General features: G+C 43.9%; 2 protein-coding genes across 4 annotated transcripts in view; both read right to left on the bottom strand.

Annotated features, from left to right (window-relative positions):
- The window catches only part of BMS1 (BMS1 ribosome biogenesis factor), a 39,557-nt gene extending 39,356 nt beyond the window's left edge, over positions 1 to 201 (bottom strand). The window contains exon 1 of one of the 3 annotated variants that reach the window (XM_084635585.1): positions 33 to 201. The gene's annotated coding sequence lies outside the window, so the exon portion shown is untranslated. The remainder of the gene's footprint in view (positions 1 to 32) is intronic. The other 2 variants (XM_084635587.1, XM_084635586.1) reach the window with 2 other exon arrangements.
- A 7,380-nt stretch (positions 202 to 7,581) lies between these two features.
- LOC311523236 (uncharacterized protein) lies at positions 7,582 to 12,053 on the bottom strand (the record flags this gene model as incomplete). The annotated part of the gene is made up of 3 exons (XM_084633010.1): positions 7,582 to 9,235; positions 11,381 to 11,565; positions 12,020 to 12,053. The coding sequence occupies 3 exons, from the start codon at positions 12,051 to 12,053 to the stop codon at positions 8,231 to 8,233; spliced, it is 1,224 nt and encodes a 407-aa protein (XP_084489136.1). The 3' UTR covers positions 7,582 to 8,230.
- Between the last annotated feature and the right edge of the window lie 2,460 nt (positions 12,054 to 14,513).

The raw sequence follows: 14,513 nt of genomic DNA, 5'->3' as shown, positions 1-14,513 counted from the left end.
AGGATCCGGCCTCGGACACCCCAGCGACCCACCCGCCGGAGAAGGGAGACTCACAGCCCGGCCTCCCCCCCGCGCGGAGATCCCGCCGCTCCGCTGCCTCCAGCAACGCCGCATGGGCGCCGCGGCCGGAAGTGCGTCCCACCCAACTGCTCCCGCCCGGAAACAGCGGCTGGCCGGGCGGGGGGCGGGTATTGCTGGGACACCAGGCCGGGCGCGGAGCGTGGCGCCCCCTGGCAGAGCTAGGCGAGGAGCTGACCCGCTCCCCTCCTTCTGGCCGCGGGGGGGTTGCCATTGTCTGCGCTGGGAGCACCTATTGGATAACCCGGGAGGCGGGCGGGCGGGCGCCCAGCAGCCTCCCCCCAAAACCCGCTTGGGACCCAGGACCCTTGCCCCGGGACAGCGCCCCTGGACGGCAGCGCCCCGGTGCTGGGTGTTTCCCCATCGGCTCCCTGGCTCCGCCTCCGGCCGCCGGCTGGTCACGCCAGGACCCGGCGCCGGCCCGTCCCCGCCGGGGGGTCCGTCAGCGCCGCCCGCAGCCACAGCGAGGACGTTTGGGCTGCGGGCCCTGATACCCCCCCGCCCCCGACAGCGACGGCGGGTCTGCCTCGTCCTGCCGACAGTCTGCCTCCTCGGCTCCCTCGCCGCTGTGTGCGAGGCTCCCACACACCAGAGGTGAAACCGCCTCGGCTGGGGAGCTGAGCGCGCCCAAAGTTAACACACCGGCGAAACACAGACTTGGTGGTGGGGTTTTCTAGTTTCCTTCCTTTTTAGCACCCCTGCCTGTTGTAGCAGGGCTAACATTGTAACAACACGGTCGCTGGAAATTTTCAGACGAATCGTGACTTGTAAGTGGACTCGTAAAAAGGGCACGTGGCACATCTTGTTCATGTTGTGCTCTGAGATTCAACAGTTAAGGCACATAATTATGCACCTGCTTAACTTTATGCAATGTGAATGGTCCCACTGCGATAATCAGGGCTATTGACGGGGCTGGGGGAGAGGGAAGGGTAAGCAGGTGTTTAAAGCCTTCAGGAATGAGACTTAAATTAAGGGACCTGTAAACAAAAAGTATTTTCATTTAAACATGGGCTGAAGATTTCCTGAGGGAATGTTTATTACTTTCACAGTAGCCTTTAAAAATAATACACACCAGGCAGAAAAGTGATTCTGTAAAAATGGTATGATTTTCCATATTTATTCTCTCAGTAAATCTGTATCAGAGTTCCTTGCCAAAAGTCAAAAGGTTTTTTTCTAGCTAAAAGTCCTGCAAACTCAGCTTCAGATTTGGTGATAAAGCTGTCATTTTGGTGTCAGTGTGAAGGTTGTGCAATTAGTTTAGTTGACAATGTTGTTAATGATACTTGAAGCACCATTGAACCCAGCTTTCTTCTGTATTGAATCTACAGGACGAGCAGGGAAAACTCATAGAAAAAGTATGGCATAGGATAGTGGTGTTTCTCTGTAGTCTGATTATAGCACCATTTTAATTACATAGTGAAGTGCCACATTTTCTATTATAGTAGAATAGGAAAAGTGTAAAGCCCCATTTCTCTCCAGCTACATACTATTTATCTGATAGGTCCAGTACTTCCCTTCCCACCTTTTGTTTGTCCTGTCTATTTAGGCCCCACTCTGGCAGACATTTGCACACATGCTTAATTTTTACAGTTCTGAGTAGTCCTATTGAAATCAATGGGAATAAAATTAAGTACATGCTTGTTTGTGGAATCAAGGACTTGCCTGTAAACTCTTCAGATACAGCACCCAGCACAATGGGTTCCTAATCTCAGTTTGGGCCACTAGATACTAGTGAAATACAAATAAATGAAATAATAATTGGAAGCTGCCCATTTATATCTAGACCGTGCAGACATTTGTGTTTACTTGAGTCAACCCCTGAGGAATCGTCTGTGTTTCTGCAAATAAATATAAAAGATCTGCCTGATTCCCTCCCCCCTATTTTTTTTAATAATCCTTGCTATGAACATAACTATATATTGTTTACATTTCCAAGGAGTATAGAAAATCTTTTTTATTAATGAAAACGAGCAGGAGTTTTTTAAAACCATACACTGAAATAACTATGCGTCATATAGGGGCAAAATCCAACATATCTTAAATACATGATAGCAAGATGTGGAATCTGATTTCAAATATCTTCGGAGTAGTAAGACATAGTTGTTTAGCAGAGATCTGAACCTTCACTCCATACTTAGGCAAATTTTCTATAAATTTTAATAAGGAATTTGCAAGAGTAAAGGGTGCAGGGTTGGGCCCTGATTTATTAAATGGAGACAGCTGTTCTTTGAAGTAATTTGCAACAAGAAAATGCAGGAACAGCCTTATGCCAAACAATACAGGAAGCAGAGCTGCTAAAAAGGGGTTTAGGCCATTAATTTCTTTTCGCTGTGATGCTGCTAACAGAAGAAGTGAGCAAAGGGTTGGTTGTGTTCCTCTCTCTCTAGTCCTGCTGCCAAAGATTAGCGGGGCGGCTTGTGATAGAGATTGCATGGGATAAGGGTCCTCAAGCTTCCAGTTGGTTTCATTGTGCTCAGTGACATTTCTGAGAAGATAAGAATGTATGTTAAAGGTAGAAAATGAAGGACTGAATGGCTCAGAGACTTGACAGCGGGTTACAGAATCTTTACCTTTAATTTACCAGTTTGAATCCATGCCAAGTTAGTAAGTGAATAAAGCTTTTGTTACCATCTAATTCTTTTTCCATGACCTATGTGAAAAGACCTATGTGAACTGAAGAAGAGCTCTGTGTGGCTCAAAAGTTTGTCTCTCTCATTAATAGAAGTTGGTCCAATAAAAGATATTACCCATCTCTCTATGTGAAGTGAGTCAGTCTCAATCAAGCTTCCAGCTGACAAGACATTCACTGTACCAAAACCACCACCACAAATGGCATTAACTGGCCTCTTTCTTGGCAGTCTCAGAATCTATCCATTCTTATCTTGAACTACTCCCTGAAGAGCAGAGCTCTGGCACTTGGGGTATACAAACCTGGGGGAAGCTTGTAATGTCATTGCCTATGCTATTCCTGCTCTGTGAATAATAACCAGAAGACTTTGGTCTCCAAAGCTCTGAGTTCTGCAACTTCTGCAAGCAGTAAATGTAATTCAATAAAGTCTTCTAAAAAGAGATTGTGGAAAGTCTTTAAAGTGACATTATAAAGGAGAGTGTTTGTATTTAACAAGTCCAGGCAGATTTCCTTACTGTGAAATTCATGCTAGACTGACAGTTTAAGATAAATGCAATTTGCAACAAAGGGTGAGGACAAATAATTCACACCTGATTACCAGCTCATTTGGATAGAGCACTGCAGTGTGCCATGGATATTTGCTACTAAATTCTTTGTGTGTAGAAAAACATGTATTCTATGTGGCCTTGAGATACTGCATGCTTGTGAGAAGTAACCATAATAGACTCTGCTTTCATATTTAAACTACAGGACTGATCAATGAGAAGAAAGCAATTCCTCATATACACAGAGCACAAGCCCTGCAGCAGTCACAAAGGGATACTAAATGGGAACAGCCTGTGCTCCTCCAAGAGAAAAAAAAAAATTTAGTGTAGCTACCTCACATTGCCCGTGGAGCAGTTCTGCAGGCTCTGCACCTGTCTGAGGGGTAGAGGCAGCTGGAAGGTCACAAGGTAAATAACCAGCTCCCACAGGAGACAGGGGGCCCTGTGTACTGTTACACAGACTCACTGTTAGCCTATGTGCTCTTTTGTAGCACAGGAGAAAATACCATATGCAGTACTTCCCTTCCCCCACCCCCGCAACTACACCTTCTCCTTATAGAGCAGGGCTGGTGCACATTGAGAGGTACACAATGCTGCTTAGGCTATCCACCAACCTCCTACTCAGTCAGTGGCCATCTTTAGCTGGTACTTTTTGCGCTTTTCATACCCTCAGTCCATGCAAGGAGAGGGGATGATTTCATCAGCCTCTCCCCCTTGGGAAAAAAAAATATTATTAGGATGAGATTCTCAAAAGAACGTCTCTTGAAATTGATTCTCTTGACACTCGGTGGTGTAACATTCAGCTAAAGTCTCTCAGAAGTAGAGATGCCATTAGTTTTTGAAGGCTGATGAAAAGCCTGTCAATGGAAAGACTTCTGGAACTTGTGTAGAGCCAGTGTATGACAGAGCGACATGCTGGTACTACTCATGGAGGGAAAGATTCAGGCCCCCCAAGCTACAGAACCTTTTGCAGGCACAACTGCAACTTTGAAGGCCTGAGGCTGTAGTAGCCCACACCATTGGTGCAATTCTTTTCTCTGCAGACAGTGGTTTTTGGATTTGTCTAATTGAATATACCCTTAGCTAGTGTAGGTCTACACTAAAAATGCTACAGCAACACAGCTTCATCACTGCCATACTTCACTCTAGACAACCTACAATAATGGGAAGGGCATCTCCTGTGGGCACAGGTAATTCATCTCCCTGAGAGGCGGTAGTTAAGTCAAGGGAAGAATTCCCCTGTCAGTTTACCACTGTCTACACCAGGGGTTAGGCCGGCTTGACTATAGCTACTCAGGCATGTGGAGTTTTCACACCCTAGAGCAATGTAGTTAAGCTGATTTAGGCCTAGTTTACCCTAGAAAATTAAGGTTTTGCTACTTGCTATCCATTCCCCTAAAATCCCTGCTTGCTGGGATACAGCAAGCCTTCACACGTAGTGCATGCAGAGTGCAGATCTTCTGCATGATTCCCCAGTCTTGCCCCCCTTTTCCACAGTAGCCCCTCCTTGGCCACAGCAGAGAAGAGTGGTCAGACTGTAAGGTTCCACTCCTGAAGTCCTTACTAAGCCAAAAACTCTCAAATTAACGGGAACTCAGCCACAGGAACCCTTGCCAGCAGCTGTAATTAATCTGATGTGTTTTGAAAAACACCACCTGCAGTAATGTGCTACTTCTCTCAAATTAAAAAAATTCAAAGTGTAGTGGTGGATGCTGTTTTGTTTTCTTTAATCATTTTTGTTTTTGAAAATTATTTGAAATGTCTAGAAAATGTGACCTATGAAAGAAGATGGAAAAAAAATTGGGTTTGTTTAGTCCGGAAAAGAGAAGACTGAGAGGGGACATGATAACCTTTTATGTACTTGAAAACTGTTACAGGGGAGGGGCGAGAAATGTTCTTCTTAACCTCTGAGAAGACAAGCAGCAAGGAAGGTTTAGATTGGACATTAGGAAAAAACTTCCTGTCAGGGTGGTTAAGCACTGGAATAAAATTGCCTAGGGAGGTTGTGGAATCTCCATCATTGGATAACCTGCTCTTAAAAAAATCTCTAAACACCTGTCAGGGATGGTCTAGATAATACTTAGTCCTGCTATGAGTGAAGGGGACTGGACTAGATGACCTCTTGAGGTCCCTTCCACTCCTGATTCTATTAACTAAGGTGGCTGTAAGGGGATGCAGCCCCAGTCTCTCTAACCCGCATGGAGCAGGTCCCAAGGGCCAAAGTTAGTAGCCATCTAGAAGGTGTTACAAAATTATTGGGGACATAGGATCAGATTCAGTAATACTTGCCCCACTTAACATCCGTAACAAATACAAATGGAAGGGGCACGGCTCCTGACAATTACTCTTATCTGCAGTATTGTAGCACTGTTGGGAGAGTCACAACACATAAGCTGGTCTAATAAAATATATTACCCCATCTATCTTGTCTCTCTAAATTTACACTTATAATTATGTTCCATTGGAACATAATTTTTTTAAAAAGAAAAAAAGATACTTCTGTTCTTAAAAGTACAGTTTCCACTTGACATTTGTTTAATTGAAAACTGAAAATTTCTGCATCTGAGATTTAAATCTTGTCATTCACACTGCTGCATAGAAGTGTCTTTAAGATAACACATTCCTCCTCCGAGCCACTTTTAAAATGAAGACTGGCCCAATCTTCAGAAAGGCCAAAAGACCCCACACCTGCTCCAACGTCAACTGGAGTTCTGGGTGCTCAGCGCTTCTGAAAGTCATGGCAAAGATCTCCCGAGTGGTTTTTATTAGCAACGACTGCCCACTGCTCTAGAATAAGCAGGGGCTGAACCACTGAAGCTCTACAGTACAGGCCAGTTTGGGGAAGCCATACAGAAAGCACAGGTGTGATATCCTGGCCCTGTTGAAGTCAATGGCAAAAAACCCATTGACTTCAAAGGAGCTGTGATTTCAAGAGCTCACCTGTAGTGCTACATGAATTCATTAACACTGTCCTTCAGAGCAGAAAGGGCAATGCAGTCTCAGGACTACTATAAGAGCTACAGAGTGGCTCTCAATCTGTTCAGCAGCCAGATTTGAGAGTCTCACCCCCCGGCCACTTGGAGCCTGACAGAAACCATCTGTTGCCACACCAGGCTACTTAAATAAGTAGGGGAATAAAAGTTTAGCCTTTAGACCCCAATTAACCTTTCATCATGTACTTTAAGTGTGAGTAGTCTATTGCAACCAGTAGGACTGAAAGTGGTTTTAACACTGTCACATCAGAACTCATGTCCCAATCCAGCAAATTTTTTAGAAGATGCTTGAGAGAGGTTTTTCCCCCAGAAAAATCAAGAGATTAAAGTAGAAACAATAAATACGCATTACTGAATACATTTTAGAAACAAAAGTTTACTGAGGCAATTCAATCATAAAAATCAGTACAAATCATTTGATAATAAATACAATACTTAGCACTGACATGGTGCCTTGTGTGCAAAACGCTTTACAGATATTAGCCTATTGTTCTTTGTAACACCACGATGAGGTAGTTAAGTATTATTTATATTTTAAATATAGGGATGATGAAGGCAGAGAGGCTAAGTGATTTGTCCAAGGCCACAGATGGAATCATCGTAAAAGCCAGGACTACAACTCTGGATTTGTTAATTCTCAATCCATATGCAAGCCACTGGACTACCTCTCTGTAGCTACATCAATGTAAAAAAAAAGAAACTTAGCTTATATTTGTCTTATTTTATAAAATGAGCAATGAAATTGATTTAAAAAAATTAACATCTTAAAGTTTTAAGCCCACATTTAAAAAGAATCTACAGCCATTTTTTGAGCATTATACAAACATTGATGAAAGAGACATAATAAAGACATCCTGGCCAAACTCTCGCAACTGCTGGAGCTTGGTCAGAACCCCACTGAGTTCACTGACTTCAGTCAAACCTCATGCAAAAATGGGGATGCCCATTCAGTAGCCTCTAGGCATTTTGAGCTCTAGGCACAGTTTCTTAAAGGTCTTTTGGTACTTAACACTCATTGATGTCCAAGATCAATGGGAATTAAGCACCTAAAACCTTTGAGGAGCTGGGTCTCAGTCTCTTCAGGATCAAGCTCTACAATATAGTATTCAGAGTGCAGCTCAAAAGGATGCTTTCCTTCAAGTCCTGTTACAGCCCACTTAATCAGGATATTAATCAGGATATTCTTAATTTTTTTTTTCTTAGAGGAATAGGACTATGAGAAAGAAATGGTAAAGAATATAAGGTTTTGAAAAACCCTTTCTTATAGCAGAATTCACTCAATTCGAATACCACCAATTTGCACAAAAACATTGCCTTTTAAGGACTATGCATTTTGTTCACTTAAAAAAATTATATTAAATACTTCTGAAAGAGGGGATACTAGCGACTTTAACTAAAGGCACATATCAAGTAGGAAAAATACCACCCCACCTCCCTGAAATTTCCACTGAAGTTTTCATTTAAAAACAAAAATACACGCTATTTGCTTTTTTGTGTGTTTGTACCTCTTGTGTTAGCTGTCAGTGAAAGAAATGGAGTATACTGTATAGAAAGTGAATTTTAAACAGGGGTAGTCACACCAGATATGTAGCACATTCTTCCCATGAGGAAACAGACATAATCCCCTAAAATCTTTCCCATACCTCCAGTCAAAGCTAACCAACAGTTTGACTACCAGAGACTAAATAAATAAATACTCAGTGAACTGTCCCTGACCAGTAAAGTTATCTGGTAGCTAATTATAAACTAATACAAGATCACTGCAAGCAAGAAAACACTCGGTGATGAAGTTTTCCCACTCATTTCTAGCAGCCACCTTCCAACTTCTACACGCCTGCCTTCCCCCCCACCCCTTACTGACTCACACACAGCTCTCATAACAAACCCAAAACACACTGGCCAGCAACACTCCTCAGCCTCTTCCCTCTTTCACCCTGACAATCATGCAAATTTATAAGGCATGAACATACCCACCAAGCTCATTTTCAGGTATGACCTAAGTGGCAGCTTGAACGCTGTTCACCAGTGGTGAAGAGGTAACTTCTACCACCACTTGGCTCTACGTTTTGTTCACTTTCAAATAACAAATCTAGACCAGTACCTAAGACTTCATTTCTCATGTATGACCAACAGGGATCAAATTCATCTATCATATCTTTCAGTTGTTGCCCAAACAAAGGAACCAGAGGAGTCAACATCCTCTGAGATGTTACCTGACAGTTTGCAAATGTTGAAGGGGGAAGAGTAATGCTAGAAGAAACAGGTGAATCAATGTTCCACTCAGCCTGCACAGGCTCCATTTTTCCTTGTGGGTCTCCTCCATCATGACCTAAAACTGGACTCTTACCAAGATGAGAAGTGCTTGCCTTGACAGATGAACACTCCTCATTGATCACTCCTTGGCTAGAGTTTAAGTAGTTGATAGTGACAGGCATCCTGTATACATTCTCTTTGGCTGCTGTATATTGAGGACCTTGACTGCACTGCTGCCCCCCTAAAACTAGGGGGGCAGCAGCCTGGAAGAGATTTGTATCTGAGTAGTAGTTTTCAGGTAAAGATATCTGATAGTATGGATGTTGCTGTAGTGGCTGCACAGGGTGTTGAATCTGGGAAGGACTCCCCGTGGCTCCTAAACTGAACTGGTTTTCTCTTGACACATAAGATGAGTTTAAATGAGTTGATGGGGTCTGGATTTGGGTTCCTGTTCTAAAAGTGCTGTCCAAGCTCTTGAAATGACCATCTAACCTAGGAAGTTGTTGCTCTGAATACTGCATGGGCTGACTAGGAACATTTTGATTCCCTCCTGGCAGACATGGCTGTAGATTGAGTAGACTCTGACCAGATGCAAGAGTCTGTGTCATTCTTGGCCTGTCTGGAAGATTGACAGTGAAGTGTGTCAGCCTCTTGTTGCCATAATCAGGTTTGGGAAAGGTGGGGGCTTCACTCTTCTTTTGGTTCAGCTGCCTGGCTCTTCTGTTTTGAAACCAAACCTGGAAGGAAATTAACAGAAAGTAAGAAGCCATGATCATTCCTGTGAGAGGGGCCTTTGCAGGTGAATTTATTGATGTAAGCCCCCTACCACACAAATCTACAAGGTCAAATTCTCCTCAGTTACACCAGTGTAAGTCTGGAGTCAATGTACTGCTTCAGTGCAGTTCAGCATGCAAGAGTGCAGAATCTGGCCCCAGTTTGGCCCTCGCCCCCCCATTTTCCAGTTCCTTAGTTTCCCTTTTCCACCCAGTTGGAAAATAGGGGTTTGGCCCTGTTACTTGGCAAATAATGGGCCCCACCCATGATTCAATTGAACCCTTCTGCCCTCAATGGGAGTAGCAGAGATCAATTTCCCCTGTCCTTGTGAGGAGCTAAGCTTGGAGGGTTTTTGTTTTAATTTATTTACAATACAGATTCAAGTTATAGCTCCCCAGTAAGGGCTAGATTGTGCTCCCCCTTATGTTGGCCAGGGCTTGCTCTCCCCAGTAGTCCTCAACCTTTCCAGACTACTGTACCCCTTTCAGGAGTCTGATTTGTCTTGTGTCCCTCAAGTTTCACCTCAGTTAAAAACTACTTGCTTACAAAAAAAGTCACAGCACACTAGAACTGTAAAATTGCTTACTTTCTCTTTTTACCATACAATTATAAAATAAATTGGAATATTGTACTTACATGTCAAAATATAGTTTATAGAGAAGTATAAACAAGTCATTGTCTGTATGAAGTGTTAGTTTGTACTGACTTCGCTGGTGCTTTTTTACATAGCCTGTTGTGAAACTAGGCAAATACCTAGCTGAGTTGATGAACCCCCCGGAAGATCTTTGTGTACCCCTGGTTGAGAACCACCGGTCTAATGGACGTCTGTGGAATTATTTGCCTGAGTGAGGGCTCAGTTTGAATAGTGACTGCACACAGGACTCTAAATCAAAGCTTTATTATTAATTTTACTGCACCTCTGATGGCCCCACAGCTATGGGAATAAGGTTTGCAAGCAAAAGGCTGCTTGGGGTTGTGTACAACAGCTGGTTTTGAAGGCCCTACAGTAGTTTTTTTTAAACATAAACAAAACAAACAAACATTTCCAGTGAGTGGTGGCAGGCATTTCCCATCCCGCAAATAAATACTGTAATCTGGACATCAGTTATTTTTTCTCCGCAGATTGTAACAATTTCAGGCAAGGCCACGTTGGAGCCCCGTGCCCTCTTTCAGGTTTCAACTCCCCGGGAGATCAAGCCAGATTGGGGCCCCACAGCGGTTACAATCGCGGGGAAGGGAACAGATCTCCGAATTCCGCCAACATCTAGTTGCAGGATCTGGCCCCGAGAGTGCAACAAAGCCTTTAACTCAGCAGAGGAGCCAAAACGAAACGGGACAGGAGAAGGGAGACTCTCCAGACCGCTCAAGCCTCCCAGCTCATGTGGGAGGGCAGCAGCGCGTTGCTCCTGCTGGAGACACTTCTCGATCCAGATCCCCCAATATCCCTTTACACGGCGCAACGGAGGGCGTTTGTGGTTGCTACCGGCCTGCTGAAGAGCTCTAGTCCCTGACCAGTCACCAAAGAAAGGGGAAGCAAGGAGAGGGCAAAGCACCATTTCGCGGGGCGCCTCTCTCTAAACGCTAAGCCAGCAAAAGGGGGAAACGTATATTCCAGGTATTCCCCATGGGAAAACACGTCCCAGTCTTTAAAACCCCCTACCCCAACCCACCCCGCCTCCAATACCAGTTTCGTTGAAGCCGGTACAGCGGGATTCGGGTCCCGTCGTTACAAGAAAGAGCCATGTCAGGTCACTGTTGCAGTGCCGTTCACAACAAGCCGGCACTCCGGGATCCGTACGCCCTGTGGCAGGAGAACCCTACTATAGACCGACGGGATAGCCTTAGTCGTTCGAGGGCAGGATTTTTGCTCCGAGCTCCGCCGCTTATCGGGGCCTTGCTTGTTGTGAACCTCCCCGGAATAGTGCCAGGGCCCGTCCTTGGGGCAGAAGCAGTCAAGGGACACCCAAGAATTAGCTCTAGGGTGGTTTGTTTACAGAGTGGCAGGATAGCAGTAATCCGAAAAGCCTCCTTAACCAGGCAAACAGGGTGTTGAACAGACGTTGTAAAACAAAAAAGACCAAAGCACATGGTTCCCCTTAAGCTCTTACCTGAATCCTAGACTCGGGTATCTCCGTCAGACTGGATAGCCTCTCCCGCACGGTGATGCCAGGGTAGGGATCCCTTTCAAACGTTTTAACCAAGAGGTCCAGCTGGGCTTTGCTAAACGTGGTCCGTTTCCTCCTGCCTCCTTCTTTCGGCGTATTGGAAATAATGGGGCATTGCGTGACTTGTTCTGCATTTAAAAAATAGGTAAGACAAGATATTTGAGAAATAAAGTATTAAAACCTTTCACGAAGCACAAAAGCGGCTGTAAAGAACCATTGAACTTTTTCCTCTGGTAAAACAAGAAGAGGAAAAACCAATGGTATTGGCCCCAATACGCCACACGGGTCTCGATTTGATCCACCTCTGGAGGTAGCAAAAAGCAACTGATTTTACAATCTTGACACAGCCAAAACTAATTTCAAGTAAGGTTTGTCGGAAGGGCTTAAGAAGGAGATCTGGATGGGACCTCTTGTAAGTTTCACTCGTAAGTTTTAAAAGAACTTACTTCGTTATAGAAATAAAGCGTTTGAAGTTAATATTAGACAGGATCCACACAGCTGCAAACCAATAGCATCCATACTTGGACCACCATTTAATTTTAATCAAACTTTGGGGAAATTTCTGAATATCATAATAATTACCTGTAACGCTGTTTTTCACTTTGGCAGGTTCCATCTTTGAGCTAGGAGTTTGGTAATTTGCAAAATTTGTCAGCTTTGTTTTTAAATCTTCACTCCAGGAGACTGGATAAGGCCCCACCCGTTTTAACTTAGCTGCAGGCTCCTCCTTTGAGTAAAAGTGGATCCTTTTATAGTCCCCTTTACCCCAGCAGTTAGCAACCCTCCCCCTGCCTCTGCTGCATCCAATGGGGACAAAGTGCTTTCATCATGTCCTATTTTGTTCCCAATTTAAAAAGAAAACTGAGCTGTAGGTTTGTGTTGTGTTGGGCTGCCTTTTTTTTTTTTTTTCTTAAAGTCTGACTCAGAAAGGTGTCCCACACCTCTATTGTAATCAAATCACCAAAATACACACAATTAGCTCTTGTCCCCTGAGTAGTAGCCAAAGTGTCTCTGAGGGAGGCCTTCAAACTCTCATATATAAAGCCGGTGCTGGCAACTGGAAAACAGGGTTTTCAAACGTTCAAGGGTACAATTTCCCCCTCTTATGTAACATTTTATGGGGGCAGGGAGGAGGGGCAGAGGAAAGAAGGCCTTGTAGTTTCTCCTTGCTTCCAGGTGAGCAAAGCAGGTTTCCTTCTCCAACAGAACAGGCATTGTTTGTTTCTGCAAATCCAGGTCTACCTTAAACATTAGTAGAGCTCTAATTATGATGATGGGCTTCCTGGCTGTGGATTTATTCCAGTTTAGAACAAAAACAAACCCAGATTTTAATGCTTTTATGATATTATTACTTGTTTTTTCTGCTTCTCTTTTTAAACAAAATAAATAAATTTTAACTGTTTAGAATTGTTAGTTCAGTTCTGTTTCCATCAGGGGAGTTTTATCATTGACATGAAGGAAATTAGTTAGTTAAAATGCCAGTGGTCCTACCAAACATGTATTAAAATAAAAAACAAACAGTGGAACATGAATACTTCAGTCACATTAAGGGCCAAAGCCTATAGTCCTTATACTCTATACACAGAGCTCACATCACCCACCGCTGGGTCACAACACAACAACTTAAACACACAGCAATACCACAGTAGTTGAGAAAAGAAGGCAAATGCACTATCCAATAAAATCTACATATATGATAGCATAGAAAAAACACTTCTGGGTTTTGTGTAGACAACAATTCTGCACTAATGGAATGGACCAATCCCTCCACAATCCCCTCCCTACCCTCATCCCTGTCCTGCGTGATTTTTGTTTTGTTATGTTTGCTTTCTTTTACCCTATCACTTCCGTAACTTGGGCGGTTATGGCACACAACAATTCCATGTGATCTTCTTCATGCTAGCCATCTTCAACCACCAACCCTCTGAACTATGTGGAAGACTTTCCTTTCCATTCAAATGATAAATAAATACATTTTAGGTAGGGCTCAGATTGTGGGGAGGGTGGACACACAGCAATAATCTCCCAAACTTAGCCCACAAGCCACATTCTCCCCATGTGAGACTGTACTCATGAAATCTTGTGCAGATGTTTAAAATATGACCATCTGTGTTCTTGCTTTGGCTCCTCTTTACTGGGGTTTAGATATGCCCGGGGCAGGTCTGGATTAAGGCATAGGCACAACAAGCATGTGCATAGAGCGTCAGCTTCCAGTCATGTGAGCATGTCTGAATAGGAACTTTCATTTTTAAGTTATGTTTCTAGCTCTCATAGCTGCCAAGAAAAGCTTGACAATGTGATCTTAGCATAGCTAGTCTGGTCTATACGGGGACTTTTAGGTCGGCTTAACTACGCTGCTCAGGGGTGTGGATTTTTCACACCCTGAGTGACGTAGTCATGCTAACCTAATTTATTAGTATAGACCAGGCTTACATATCTGCTGCTCTGGAAGAGGGGAGAGAAGGGAAAGGAAGCATAGTCAGGGGAGGGGATTCCTTGTCTACAGTTGGGTTTAGCAACAAAACTGGTGCAGTGACTAGCCATTAACTGATGATGACTCAGAGCAAGAGAAGGCCTTGGTTAGCACACCATTGAGATGAACAGGGTGGTTCACACTTTTCAGAGCTATTGTTTCAGACTCTGTTGAGCAGACTCTTTACACTTCCATGTTTCCAAGGTTTTCTTTGCAATGCTAATGGCTAGAGATTTAGGTTTTATTTAAAAAACAAAAAAGTGAGATTCCAGAAAGCAAGATGGCAGTTTCAAAGGTCCCCCTCCCAACCCTGCAAAAACACCACCTCCCACCAAAACAGGTCACCACTGATCCAATGTGACCTGGCCTAAAATGAGCCCTGATTTTAGGTATCTGGGACTAAATCAGGGTCCCACTGAAAACTATGGTAGTTTTGCCATTGATTTCAGGGAGGCCAGTCTGCTGGTATAAAGGGGCCTAAGAGAGGGCGAAAACAGACAGGAAATACCCAGAAAATACTTACAGCACAGGGGCAGCATAGGCTTAGACACATGCTGGGGGGCAGCAACAGGTAACAAGGAACAGATTTTAAAAAATTATTAA

Source organism: Lepidochelys olivacea (assembly GCF_965140295.1).
Source record: "Lepidochelys olivacea isolate rLepOli2 genome assembly, chromosome: 7".
NCBI lineage: Eukaryota > Metazoa > Chordata > Testudines > Cheloniidae > Lepidochelys > Lepidochelys olivacea.
The sequence above is the reverse complement of the archived record's forward strand: the minus strand, read 5'-3'. Positions and strand labels throughout refer to the sequence as shown.